Source organism: Acromyrmex echinatior, chromosome 5 (genome assembly GCF_024713525.1).
Source record: "Acromyrmex echinatior isolate Ae372 chromosome 5, ASM2471352v2, whole genome shotgun sequence".
NCBI classification, from domain to species: Eukaryota; Metazoa; Arthropoda; class Insecta; order Hymenoptera; family Formicidae; genus Acromyrmex; species Acromyrmex echinatior.
This window is the reverse complement of record NC_141856.1, coordinates 6,028,984-6,043,513: the sequence shown is the minus strand read 5'-3', so window position 1 is coordinate 6,043,513 and position 14,530 is coordinate 6,028,984. Positions and strand designations below refer to the sequence as shown.

Below are 14,530 nucleotides of genomic sequence, written 5' to 3'. Positions count from 1 at the left end.
AAAAACTATTAGAACACAGTTAGTAATATATATATATATATATATATACATATATATATATATATATATATATATATATTGCATTAAAGAGATTTTTAATTTTACTTATATATAATTAATTGTTCCTTGTCCTTCATTAGCCCTTGGCCTTGCCCTTGACTTATAGCATTGCATAATTACATTCATATGATTGATATGATTTAATATTCCTGAGTAAAATAACTCAAATTGTATGTCGCGTGTGAGCGGATAAAACGTTCGTTAATCCGATAAAAAAGGAAATGCGTGTTGGGGCAAGCTTTTAGCGTGTATACGTTAATGGCATGACAACATTCGTTATTGCGAATATGCTGATGGCTATTCAAGTTTCAGCAGACAGTATGTCGGCAGATCGTTACAAGTGACGGATCAGATCATTTCTAAAGAATATTAAATCGAGTATCGGTTCTTTTACTCTTAATAATCTTGTCGCGCGTAAATTACTGTGTGTTGCGTATATTGATTGATGTGGTGCCAATCAAACGCTTATTGTCAGCAGTTTTTTTTTTCAATTTTTCTACACTCATGCGATATGAAATTACATTATGTTATTTAACGCATTTTTCTCGCATGCAGAAAATATCGCGTGTATTATGAATATCTCTCGGAAAATGTAATTAATTAAAAATATCACCATTTGTGGCGTATGTATGCAAGTTGATTCAACTCCGTCGATGGACCAGACGAGAATTCCTGGTATTCTAAAACTAGACAAAACGTCACACTTTTCTGAATTTAGAACCACGCCTCGGACATTGACTATGCAGGTATTCTAATTTACTAAGAATTTCATTTATATCTTTTCTTCCCTTCGCGATTATTTCAGAAAAATAAAACTAGGCAATATATTTTTAACTGTGCATTGATTGTTTCCTTTTTTTTTAGAACTGCCGACTTATATTTGAATCGTTATTAAATTTTTCTAAATCCTAAAGAGGATACAGAGATATAAATAAATAGATAGAATATATCGAGGATATTTTCCATAATTAGAATTGCAAGAACATAGTCGGTTGTTCAGGAAATAAATTGGATAAAAATAAAATAGCTTCTTACTATCGATAGTCTCGGTTCTTTCATTTTTCACATCTCGTATCATCATTATTCCCCCCCCTCCCCCTTTCACATTGTTTTTAAACAATTTCATAAATTAGAGCACAGACTAATTTACAATCGATCGCCGAAGCTCACGAGCATTAACGAAAATTACATCGGACAATGCGCAGTATGGGAATGATTTTCGTGGGATCGCGTGTAGCACGGTATAACGATAGTAATAATTCCCCTCGAGGAAAGTGATTACTTGCGAAGCAGAAGGGTGGAGTTGTACAAAAAATGTACGACGATAGCTATTAACAGTATTAACGTGATTCGAACTCTCTCGGTTCTTACCATTTTTGCAGACAGTGAATATTTCCTTCGACACAAACAATTGCTTAAAATTACAAGACAACATCTCAGACAGCACACAATATTTATAAAATATTTAAAAAATATTTATAAATATTTGTAAGATTTATTTTAAATATTTTTGTGGTATCTTAGATTGCATAAATCATAAACATTTATTTAAAATATTATGAAATATATATTATTGTAAATACTATGAAAATACTTAATGAGACATTATAATTCAAGTAAAAAATACTTAAAAGTTACAAATCACCGATTCATACGGAAAGAAAAATTAATTTATATAATATCTTTGAAGCTGTATCGGAATTGAATAATGCTGAATGAATTGTCTTTATGTATCAAATAATATAAAATAAAAATATCTTAAATGAGATGCATCTTTTAATTATACAAAAAATCGTGATTTTTGTCATAAAACTTGCGATAGTACGTACGAATATCACAGACGTTGATTCCTATTGATCAGGATGTCCCGGGGTGTGTCACGTCGCGTGTGACCTCGAATTAACGATTATCTGCAGACACGTGGGTGAAAGGATTCAAGTTCTGTCGTGTCAAAAAGAAACCGAGGCAACGAAAGAGGAGATGTAATCGCATAGAATCCATTTGAAATTAAAATTCAGTAATATTTCAACGAACTTCTGTGCTTGCATGAAAAAATCTTGACTCATATAAAATCTGAATTGTATAAAATTCAGGATTTAATAGAGATGTTATATTTTCTTATCTTCGTTCTAAACGAAGAATTGTAAAAAATCAGATTAAATACATTTCGTTGACTGAGCCATTTATTTAATCCTCCTATCTCTGTCATTTCGTAATTAATAAAGGAAGTTCTCTATTTCGTTCGTAAACCGCCGTGATTTCTGGAGTGATTTTTACGTAAATGAGTTTCAACGATCTTTTCGGGTCACTGAGCTTTTCATTACTCGCGTGACTCAGGGAGATCTATGATCATTTTCAAAGACAGTAATTGGTATCTTTTGCCGTTCGTACGTAGGTGGGTCCGTCGTCATCCCCGTCGGTCAGTCGACAGTCGGTTACGTTTAGTATTGTTGAATGCCAGCAGAACGAGGGTCTTGTTGAGAAAGATGAAAGATCTCAAAACGAACGCATGAACACGAGATTTCACAACGACACGCAGCGCATCTCTATCGCCGGTTAGTGAAGATAATTTTCTCTTAACGAAGAAACGCCAAGGCGTTGATCAATAGCCTTTGAGTGACATGCGATTGAGGGTGGAGAACTCTGTTGAAATTTCTTTGAGTCTATCTCGCGTTTGACTTACGGCAATTTTCTATGATCCGAGAAGCGACATCCAAGCGAGCGAATCCGAGCGGAACCTCACCGGCTCCAATGAAGAAGTCAACCGCGAACGGCAAGGAAAATGACAACGAGGATGATTACTCGGCGTCAGTTTGCGCGATTATGCAACAGCGAAATTCGATACGACGACAAAGTCGGCGGAAACGACGTCCGTCGTCGCCGTTCGGCGTCGACAACGTCGACGGTGTCGCGCGTCGTCGATCCTCGGTTTACACCACGAGCTCGGGAGAGTTAGTATTTGCGACTTTCAAAAAGCTAGAGTGAACTCAAGTCCATTATTTGTGATGCCTTTACTTTATCGTAGAAATTGCGAGTTAGAATTAAATTAATTGTTTAATTAAAATAAAGCGGTATTCGCAGATTGCGTGAAGTTTATTCGCGCTCTAGTTCCTCATTTAGAAACTGATGAGCTTCTTCACGCTGCTAACATCATTGTAGCAAGAAAAATGCGAGTAGCATTTCACACTGAATATTATATATGCCAAATTTTATAGGTTTTATTTATCACTTAAATATAATATTCTAAAATACCTAGTTTCTTTATATAATTTTCAAGTTTATCTATATATTTTACTTAAAAAGATACATATAAAAGAAAAACCACGTAATAATAATTAATAACAAGAAGTTACTCTTATCAAAGTTGTAAAAAGATATTCCAAATAATTTATTATATATATATAATTTATTATTTATTATGACATTAGAAGATTTATCTATTTTATGATTACTTCATTCTAATATTTTTTTTATTCAATCTCTTATTGGAATTCTATTTCGATCACCGAATTGCTACAATGAAATTAGCACAACGCTTAAGTTAGTCATTAATCGAAGTCTTGGATTATAATAATAGCACGGTAATTACGATGGAAGAAAGCAGTAATCAGGAGCAGATTTTTGAGAATGTCAGTGTGCACAAAGAAGTTCTAAGTGCTATAAAGCAACAACCTTGGCCTCTCCGACGAAAGATCAAGCTCATACGGCAAGCTAAAGCTTATATCAGACGACACGAAGGCGCTCTGCAGGAAAGACTCGCTCAAAGTCGCAACACTAAAGACATCATAGCACGCGTATCGCTTTTCATGACTAAGGTAGCGATTATGTTAAAATAATCCAATAATAAAATTTTAAGTATTATTTAAGTAAAATATTGATACTCGTAGCAGCAAGGATCGTAACTGTTTTTCATCTATTTAGAAGTGGCAGTATTTCCGACGTGAGCTGGTCAATCTGCAAACGTGGCTCATACCTTGGGAGGTCCGTATCATGGAAATAGAATCCCATTTCGGTTCCGCTGTTGCATCCTACTTCATTTTTCTCCGTTGGCTCTTTTGGATCAACCTCGTCATCGCAATAACTCTTACGGCGTTCGTTGCGATACCTGAAGTAAGATAATTCTAGTTAATAAAAGTGCTTTCATCGATAGCTATATTAACAGGATACTTAACTTTTTTTAATTCTTTGCCAGGTGTTGACCGCAAACGCGACTCTTGCCGGCGAGAGAAAGATTATGCTGCAGGAAGAGGCCATCAAGTCGAAGGATCTGTTAACTTTATGGGAATTTGAGGGTGTGCTAAAATATTCCCCATTTTTCTACGGATGGTACACCAATCGGGATTCGAACAGCAATTACAGATTACCACTGGCGTACTTCGTCACCAATCTGGTCGTGTACATATACAGCTTCGTCGCAATTCTGCGCAAGTACCGGCTATGCTCTCTTCGTGTTGTTGAATCTTATTAGGTGCGCAACTAAGTTCTCGCTGTTATTTTGATGGCATTTTCATCAAAATAATAGCGAGAACTTAGTTGCGCACCTAATATATCATAGCGTCTTTTATTTTTAATTGACAGTGGCACTTTTTCAACATCTTTAGCTAAAGTTAGTTAGGTAAAGTTAAAAGAATTCTAACTTTAAACGAAGTTAAAAAAATTGAACACGTAGTGTCTAAGGAACATACTCTACATTATTTCTTGAAGAAAGATGCGCTGCGAGCGTCCATTAAACAGAATTATATGTTATGAAATTATCTCTGGTTACTTCTGAAATTATTCCTATGATATATTAAAAAGTGACAAGGCAAGCACGCGAATATCTTGTTCCAGAATGGCAAAGAACTCGCGTTTGAGTAAACTGATCGAAAAGGAAGACGAATATGTCTTTTCGTGGAAACTCTTCACGGGATGGGACTTCATGATTGGTAACCCGGAAACCGCGCACAATCGTACAGCCAGCATCATGGTGGGTTTCAAAGAAGCCTTACTGGAAGAAGCAGAGAGGCAAAAAGACAAGAGAAAGTGAGTTCTACACTTATATTTTAACATTAGATGAACATTATGTAACTACAACTCTTCTTCTTTAGATTTTTGGTTTTACATATTCTTATAGATTATCCTTCTATTTTTCTAGAAAATATTGTGATTAAGGAATGTACTAAGAAAAGAAGTGTCCACTTTTAAGATATTAAAATGTTTTATTCTTGTCTCCATTTTTTAAACACTTAAAGATGTTTTAGTTTTAAACTTTTTCAATAGACAAAACTATGTATGTGTGTGTTTGAATTTAAAACATTATGCGTTTTGAATCCAAACACATAGTATTTTGTTTATCAAAATAGTTTAAAGATGCAATTTCATGCAGCGAAAGAAAGCTGGCTTTTTACCTCCACTTCGCTACAATCAAAGCAACGTTAAAAAGCTGTTCGTTCTTCTTCCGTTTCTTTTTCTGTTTCATCAAACATATCTTCGTTGGTTTTAAGTTAACGAATTAATTTTCGCTAGCTTTTAATTTATTTCAATAAAAATGGATTACGAAAATGAGAATAAGTAATTTCTGATTCAACTTAATTTACTTTTAGTTCTTCCAACAGTCACAACAATTTTACAATTACTGTATTTCTACACTCATCCATTCACTCTCATTCATCCACTTCTGCACTCTCTCTACTCTAACTTAGCTTTTCCCTTTCCTTCTTTTACTTATATTCCACTCATCCTTTTAATTACCTAAATCACGCTCATCATTCATAATCCCTTTTATATATTTAGTCTATTTTCTATTATATACTTCTCATTCTATTACAACAAGAGTTATTTGTAATTTTTTATTTCAAGCAATAATTTTCTAGATATAAGGATTTAAATATGGCTAGTTACAGACGTTTCAGACGATCACCTGTAAGTGTGATGAAATTAACGTTCATCAATGCTAACATATGTCGTATATGATTCATGGTATATACCTTATATAAACAAATCGAGTAGGCACAATAAAAATTACAAAATATTGTAGACGTTGCGGGATTCTTTAAACGACAATTGTCGCTATCGTTAACTAACGATAGCCAATGAGAGCCACGCTTTCATCAATAAGACGTTTAAAGAATCCCGCTACAGAACTGTCCAAAGTTGGGATCTTTTTGTCTGAAATAAAAATGTGTAGATATTCACGCCCATTATCTTTCTACTCCTCACTTCATTGCTGTTTTGTCAGCGTGCGATGCTTGGTCTGAAATCGTTAAAAGTTTTTGACCTGTGTCTTTCACTATCCTTATAGGGGTATAATATTATTTAATATTAAATAATATTGTAAGCATATCCTTAAAATAGTAAATTACATTTAACATACTACATAAAATATGTTTAATAATATTCTGCTACTAATATTATAAGATACTATTATTTTTATAGTTAAGTATATTATGAATAATTATATCTTATAATATTAGTAACACAACACTTTTAAACATAATGAAAGACACAGGTTAAAATTTGTAACGATTTAATGTCGTCCCTGAGACTGGACGTCGCGTGCTACGACAAAAGCAATGAAGTGAGGAGTAGAAACGTTAAGGTGTAAATACCGATACATTTCGATTTCAAGCTAAAAAACCTCGATCTTGGACAGCTTTGTTGTAGACTATACAAAAACGATATTATATTTATCGTCTTATTAAAAAAGTTGGACATTGATGTTATTAAAATAAAACGCAATCTATAAATAACGCAATCTAATCTGATTTATTTAACAAAATAGCGACAATGCCGTGTATTGATATAAACACACCTCAAAAAAATATTCTGCAGATAAGCGGAGAATTCCTCTTAGCATTTCCTCTAAGCAAAAATTCTTACATTAATCTTACATTAATAAGGTGCGTGTATTTACAACACATATTCATCTATAAAAATGAGGACACATAAGCTGTGATCAAAAATAAATTTCTCTATAAAAAATTTTATTATAATAACTCAAACAACCTTTTGAAATAAGAGGATGTACAAAACTACTATTATATACTACTATAATACTAGCGGTACGCTTATTTGTTATGTTAGAAGAAGTTTGTCATTTACAATACGCATGCATGTCAGTACATGTAAGACATTCTTCTAGTATTGAGAGGATTGCAATCCTAAATCCAGTATGGTTATACCTTTATGGTTATACAAAATTTCTTTACTTTGTAGAATATCCTTTTGAGATCATATATAAATGGACATCCTCTGACATTAACACGGAATCGCTAAATGGCAGAATTTTTTTTTTTTGGATGAGTGGAATGACAAAGAGCATCGGCGTTTCAAAGAGAGAGATTTTTTTATAGTGTCCATAACTATGCATTTTTGATATATACATATATATATCAAAAGCTATGTGTTTTATAACGCATGAAATTAGTGTCAATTCGGATATTTAAAGAAAATTGAGAGAGAAAATCGATGTTCTTAGGCAGACCAACGGCAAACCTACGAGACTATCAATTGCATGAAGTATTTGGACATCATGATGAAATTCTCAGACTGTATATCCAATAGGATCTTTTCTTGACAGAAAATGTGTTAAGGAAAATGTGTTAAGGAAATCAAATTATCACCAGCGACTCCGGATGGCGAATCGATCACAGTAAAATGCCATTTGATATCGGACTTAGAATCTGCATAGGTAAGAGGTTTATCCTAATGCAAGCAAGTCATGCTGTTCTATCTACTTTAGCGTTGCGATCTCGAACCCGACATTAAAATTCGAATTCCTATGGTGTTAAAGAAGGAAATACTTCTTATGATGGCGGATGGAGATTTTTGATTGAAATTGCGAGTGAGGAAGTTGTAAACCTTTGTTACACAATGTTTATCGAACAGATATAAAATTAAGGTACATCGAGTATGTGAAAGAATATATCGTGTAGTAGCTGCAGCAGAGATTCGGAGGCAAAATTGATTGATTGGGAGTAAAATACTAGCTTTTATTAGCTATATGAAATGGTACCTTTAAACTAAAACATCTTCAGTCATCATCAAGTATTTAAAAAATGGAGACAAAAATAAAACGTTCTCTTTTTTACAGTGTAGTTCTTTTTACATTACATTTTTGAATCCTACATTGAAGTATACGTAATGTACTCAACTATGTTTCGCAGTTGGAGAATCATTTCAATGAGAATATTTGTGAACGTGGCAGTACTGTCATTACTCGCACTGTCGGCATATGCTGTGATCAAGGTGGTTGAACGTAGCACCGTGGAATCGCAAAACTGGTGGCGACAGAACGAAATCACGATTGTGATGTCTCTCATTACATACCTTTTCCCAATACTCTTCGAGATCCTCGGCTTCCTCGAAAGCTACCATCCCAGGAAACAGCTCCGAATACAACTAGCACGGTAAAGAGATACTTATTAATCGCAATGGAATATATCTCACTGTGCACCGAGTATAAACAGTACAGTTTGGCTGTCCTTCCGTTTCAGAATAATGGTCTTAAATCTGCTGAATCTTTACTCGCTAATATTTGCATTATTTCATAAGATAAGCTCTATGGTACGTATATAATCCATTAGGATACGTGAATTAAAATAACAATGAAGAATATGAATATGCAACATTATTCACGATATTATTCGTGTACTTTACGTAGACTCATTGTTTTCTGGATGCGTGGATATACTTTCTTTACAGAAACAAGACATTCTTTACGATCTCATTCTCAAACCGACAAACAAATGTGTACATAAATTAGTACCATGCGACGAGCTGACGCGTACGCAACAGATCGCAACGTTAGCATCTTTGTGCCTTGTTTTAATAAACAATAACACCCATTCTCGTGTTAAAAAGGAAATATCGGAGTCAAGTATGATCTATTTAAATCAATGTACTTCCGACAGGCATATGTGCTATTTCGATTTATTGTAAATTTTAAGAAACAGTTAAAGTAACTGTATAATAAGATGCAATTTCCTTAATTACTTTTCTTCTTTCTTTATCAAATTTCATCAAAACAATCGTGGAAATGATTTATAAAGTAAGAATTTGCTTTCGGGACAAATCAACTACAGACATGCATGATTCAGGAAATAGCACAGATGTGTTTCATGAATTATATTTTGTTCCTTCACCCAATGATAAAAGACAATTTCACGATTTTCTAACGAAAACTTGATCGATACGATCAAATTGTTTTCATTCAGCGCTACCATCCATCAGGCAAGAAACTTTCTTTCTTAATCCTTTATTGGACAACGATACCTTTTATAAGGACATCAATGATGATGTGTATGATTATAAAGATTTGGATTACGATAATTACCAATTTAAAACTTCGGATATGGATAATAGCAACGAATCTTCTACCGTATCTTATTATAAGGAATATACCGAGAGTGTGGATGATAACGAAATACATTATGACGCGAGCCCGACAGTAATTTTCAATTTTCTGACTGATTCAACAATTACTGAACATTTCTATACAAGTTCTACTTTGTCCCAAAGCGAAACTACAACGTCAACAACCCTCGAATCAAACATAATAGAAGGTATATTATACTTTCTATGTCTCTTTATATGCTTAATTAATAATTATTCAGATTTCTTATCAGCTAAATACAAACTAATGATAATATCACATCAATATTACAATTTCCTACATTCAATATAAGCGTAATATAACACATGCTGTACGTAATTACATTGTTAGTTTATGTTTAGTAATTTTATATATATATGTACAGTGATTGACTTGTATAATCATTTGAAAGAGCAATTTTTTAAATATTAGAAATATACACTCTGAAACTATTTTAAGTTATTTTAAATACTTAATTAATAATCATAATAATTGATATGAGATTTATAATGAATAATCAATTGTATGCCATCGTAGATTCATCGAAAACTGATTTTGATGATTTTATAGAAGGAACAATAACTACTCCGTCAACTTCAGACAGCGAGACGTCATCTGTTAGCAAATTTAACATTACATCTGCAGTAACAAACACAACAATTACAACGCATATTCCTGAAAGTCAATTTCCTACTTTACAACCGAATAATAAACATGTGATTCCTCTTTCAAAAGACAATTGTGTGGATAGATGTTTCGAAAAGATTTGTACTACGAAAAATTTAGGTAAAAAAAATGTCTTTTTTTTTTTAAATCAAATTTGTATTTGTTATTTCTCTTCAATTTTTGACAATAGATACATTTATTTTCAGGTACACGATTAGAACAACTAAATCTGGAGACACGCAGAAAGCTGCGTCGATCATGCTGGGAAACTATGTTTGGGCAAGAACTTGCTAAGCTCACTGTCATGGATTTGGTAAGATACAAAACAAATTTCACGAAATCCAAAAGTTGGATCAATCAATATTGCTTATTATATGTATTTTTTAATATGATTTATACTAGATACTCACTATATTAGCCACTCTCGGCATGGATTTCTTCCGCGCTGTTTTCGTGCGTTTTATGAACAACTTTTGGTGCTGGGATTTAGAGAAACAATTTCCGCAATACGGTGACTTCAAAATAGCTGAAAACATTCTCCATTTAGTTAACAATCAAGGCATGGTTTGGATGGGAATGTTCTTTAGTCCTGGTTTAACGGCACTGAATCTCTTTAAGCTTGGTGTTCTAATGTATTTACGTTCTTGGGCGGTTTTGACATGCAACGTACCTCACGAAATAGTCTTCAGAGCGTCCAGGTTAAAATGCATTATTTGTTATTGAAAATTATGTTACACTTTTCTTTTTTTTGCCAAACAGAATTAAATAATTAAAATGCGCGTGTTTATGAATAGTCGAACATCACGCATTGTATTTAAATCGTTCTTTTAATTTTATGTATGCACTTATCTATATTTTTTTACCCACAATTATTCGCTGCAAAATCATTTTTATATATTACAGGTCTAACAATTTTTACTTTGCGCTGTTATTGACTATGCTATTTTTGTGCGTGTTGCCGGTCGGTTATGCTATAGTCTGGGTCGAGCCTTCGTGTTATTGTGGTCCATTTTCTGGTTATCCAAAGATTTATAATTTAGCGACGCAAAGTTTGATAAACTCGCTCCCGAAGATAATTCAACGGTACGTTCTCTTCTGATAGAAGCATTTATGATGCAAATTTATTTCATTGCTTTTACGATGCAAATTTATTTGAAATGTAGATTATCTTTTGTTGATTACAGTCAAAATAATTATGCATCTCAAATATAATCTATTGAAAACTTTATTCTGATTTAGAGTTCTTGATTACGTTGCATCGCCTGGTATAGTAATACCACTGATTGTTCTCATGACGTTGATTATTTATTACATGGCATCTCTCACTGGATCTTTGCGAGAAGCGAATAACGATCTAAAGGTAAAACTATATAAGGTGATCCAGACCAATCGCAGGAATCGGCATGTATGTGTTCTTTATGAAAAACTGAGTCGAAAATGTTAATAGCAAAATGTTGAGTCATTAGTTTTTAAATGAGCCTTTGAAATCATCCAACCATGTGTAGAGTGTAAAATTTGCGCCATCAAGCGCGGCGCAATCAAATGACCGACCACGATCGCGCTTTGACGGATATCGCTAAACGTCACGATGCTGAATAAATATTGAAAAGATTCCGTGAAATTTTTATTAACATCTGCTACTGTATTCTTAAATTGAGCTCAATTTAATTGACAAGGAATAATTTCAATTGCAAATTCGACGAATATAATTAAAAACTGTGTCTTTTTAAAATACATATTTTAAGTAATAAACAAATATTAATAAATTAAATCAATATTAATTAAACTATCTGAACAAGTAACATTAAAGACATTAGCCAACAAACATTTCCAAAACTTCTTTTCAAATAGTTCTGTCATAAATAATATTAGAAAAAAATTTACATTTGATATAAATAAATATTTCATATTTATATGAAATGAAACGAAATTCCGAATTACGATATAAGAAGAAATGAAAGTACATTACAGTGAATGAATTGAAATAAAAGAGCAAATAATAAGCTGTATTGTTACTAAAAATTACATTAAAATGTAATTTTATTATTATTAAATTTTTTCTAATATTGTTTATGACAGAACTATTTGAAAAGAAGTTTTGGAAATGTTTGTTGACTGGTGTTTTTAATATTATCTATTTGGATGATTTAATTAATATTAATTTAATTTATTAACAATTGTTTATTTAAAATGTATATCTCAAAAACACATTTTTTAATGATGTCTTATCGAATTTGCAATTGAAATTACTTCTCGTCAATTAAAATTAATTTAAGAATGCAGCAGTAGTGACATTAATAGAGATTTCACGGATCCTTTTCAATATTCATTCAGCATCGTGATATTTAACGATATCCGTCAAAGCGCGATTGTGACCAGCCGCTTGATTGAAACTGTAAACTTCACACGCCGTGGTTGGACAGTTTCGAAAGCTCACCATTCAAAAATTATTGACACCTCAACATTTTGCTATTAACATTTTCAATTCAATTTTTCATGAGAAATATGTACATACCGGCTCTTGCGGTTGGTTTGGATCATCCTGTATAAGGGAATATGTGGTATATAAATTATAAAGCTTCATTAAATTGTATATAATGTTCAATATTTTATACTTAATTGTTATTTTTAATACTTATTATTATTATTAATTTTATATTTATATAAATGTGTTGTTCTAGATGCAACTGCGACAGGAGCGTACAGAAGAACGTCGAAAATTGTTTAAAATAGCAGAGAAGAAACATACCGTAGCTGAGACTCCACTATCGAAGTGGAAAAAGATCCTTCCGACGTTACCACAGGTCAAAATATCTCAAAATTCCGAAACAGTTCAAAAGGAAAATGTACAGATCTCAATTGGGAACGTGAATACAGTGGTAGGTACAGTTGAAAATAAAGACTTGAATGACACCGAAGAATATTCACGTCAGGATCAAGTATTGTCCAATTACGACAACGAGCAACGAATTGAAGAACAGGATGGCTTGATATCAAACGATACATCTTCTAACAGAAGGTATGATAAAACAATTAATTGCAAAAATGAAATTGGCAAGCTTTTCTATGCAAGCTTCTAATAAATAGATTGCATAATTAAAAATATCAAATATGTTTATATGTTGCTGAATTACGCATAAAAAGTAATTTTCATAAGCAGATTGACAAACGTAATTGGATGTTCTTCGGATTCACCGTCGAATAAGCAAAGTGTTACCATATCAGAAATCCAAGTAAACAATGAAGAAAAAGTCGTATCTGACGTAAATATTGAATTGGATGATGTCCCTGAAAACGGCAATCAAGAGATAACGTAACAAATTGAGTGTAATATAAACTATTACAAAAAAATTAAAATAATAATTTTGTAAGGATCTGAGAAATGCGATTTTTCAGAATTCGTTTTGTACTAGTTCATAAAAAAATATTAAAAGAGAATCTCTTTAGAATTATAAATTAGAATTATAGATTTAATATTAGTCATCTCATTCTTCAAACATATAATACAGCATATAGTATATTGCGCTTACTTTTATGTGATTGTAGATTTTCTGAAATATAAAATTTGTAGACACCTTGTAATTATTCATTTATTTCTACAAATATATGTGTGTAAAATATCTATAAATATTTATAAATAATTATCGCACATTGCTGAAGACGCTATCTCTAAACTTCCGGATTTGTAACGGATTCATAGAAACGCACACTGTACACGCAAAATCACATTTTGATTGAGCATTGGCACATTCCTAATACCTTTATCTTATCAGATTACATTAAATAAACATTGAGCTATGTTCCGAGATTATTTATACGTACATCAATACATCCTGCATATACAAAAATATATTCTTCTCACCTGCAAAAGTACGATTTAATCTCACGTTAGTATAAATTAATTATACATTGTTCTTACATAAAGACCTTTTAAAAAAATCCGTTAATATCGGGGAGCATAAATTAATTAATTAATAAAAAAATGAAGGAAAAGCTGTATTATATTGCACACTGGTTACAAATTATCTTTGCATTTGGATAACTTTTTTCTTATGGATAAATATTAGTTTTTCTCGCCAAATACTTAGTATTTGCACAAAATACGTCATGTACGATGCAGAACATATCAGCATCTTTGCGCCAAGCGCTTACGCTGCTCATCAAGAAGCATGGATGCCTCGCTCATAATTTTAGCAGTAGTTCGTACCAAGAATAATAATTGATATTCATCTATAACGGTCAACGCTGCCTTCGTCTTGATGAGAGCGTGAAGTACGTTCGCTCGTTCGAGATCGAGCCATCTCTGAAGCGCCACTTCTCTTTCCCGTGGACCACCAAGTGGCACATCGGCCGGGCCCCACAATGAGAATTCCAACACGGATTTCACCTAAAAGCCAAAAGAATTAAACAATAATTTTATCCGAAGAATGCAGATTGTGCTGGCAACTAATA

General features: G+C 32.6%; 2 protein-coding genes across 6 annotated transcripts in view; one reads left to right on the top strand and one right to left on the bottom strand.

Moving 5' to 3' along the window:
- The first annotated feature begins 143 nt into the window (after positions 1–143).
- LOC105149492 (transmembrane channel-like protein) lies at positions 144–13,660 on the top strand. 3 transcript variants are annotated; one of them, XM_087406166.1, is made up of 18 exons: positions 144–806; positions 2,456–2,615; positions 2,768–3,011; positions 3,638–3,875; positions 3,982–4,170; positions 4,253–4,488; positions 4,891–5,082; positions 8,205–8,447; positions 8,535–8,604; positions 8,743–8,917; positions 9,255–9,602; positions 9,983–10,198; positions 10,285–10,391; positions 10,481–10,776; positions 10,982–11,161; positions 11,318–11,438; positions 12,760–13,097; positions 13,239–13,660. In XM_087406166.1, the coding sequence occupies exons 1-18, from the start codon at positions 690–692 to the stop codon at positions 13,393–13,395; spliced, it is 3,627 nt and encodes a 1,208-aa protein (XP_087262292.1). In that variant the 5' UTR covers positions 144–689; the 3' UTR covers positions 13,396–13,660. The 3 variants fall into 3 exon arrangements, with proteins under 3 accessions (XP_087262292.1, XP_011060242.1, XP_087262293.1); XM_011061940.2 differs by having other exon boundaries at positions 2,765–3,011; XM_087406167.1 differs by lacking the exons at positions 144–806; positions 2,768–3,011 and having other exon boundaries at positions 2,524–2,615.
- The window catches only part of LOC105149490 (hypothetical protein), a 36,346-nt gene continuing 35,466 nt past the window's right edge, over positions 13,651–14,530 (bottom strand). For all 3 annotated transcript variants that reach the window (XM_011061938.2, XM_011061939.2, XM_087406165.1), the window contains exon 13: positions 13,651–14,465. In XM_011061938.2, the coding sequence (XP_011060240.1) occupies positions 14,205–14,465 (261 nt within the window). In that variant the 3' untranslated portion in view covers positions 13,651–14,204. The remainder of the gene's footprint in view (positions 14,466–14,530) is intronic.

Excerpts from the sequence above, each read along its gene's own strand:
- LOC105149492 (XM_011061940.2), top strand. The coding sequence starts at position 690 with ATGCAAGTTGATTCAACTCCGTCGATGGACCAGACGAGAATTCCTGGT. Across the intron at positions 3,876-3,981 it reads TATCGCTTTTCATGACTAAG|AAGTGGCAGTATTTCCGACG; the intron begins GTAGCGATTATG and ends TCATCTATTTAG. Across the intron at positions 10,199-10,284 it reads TTGTACTACGAAAAATTTAG|GTACACGATTAGAACAACTA; the intron begins GTAAAAAAAATG and ends ATTTATTTTCAG.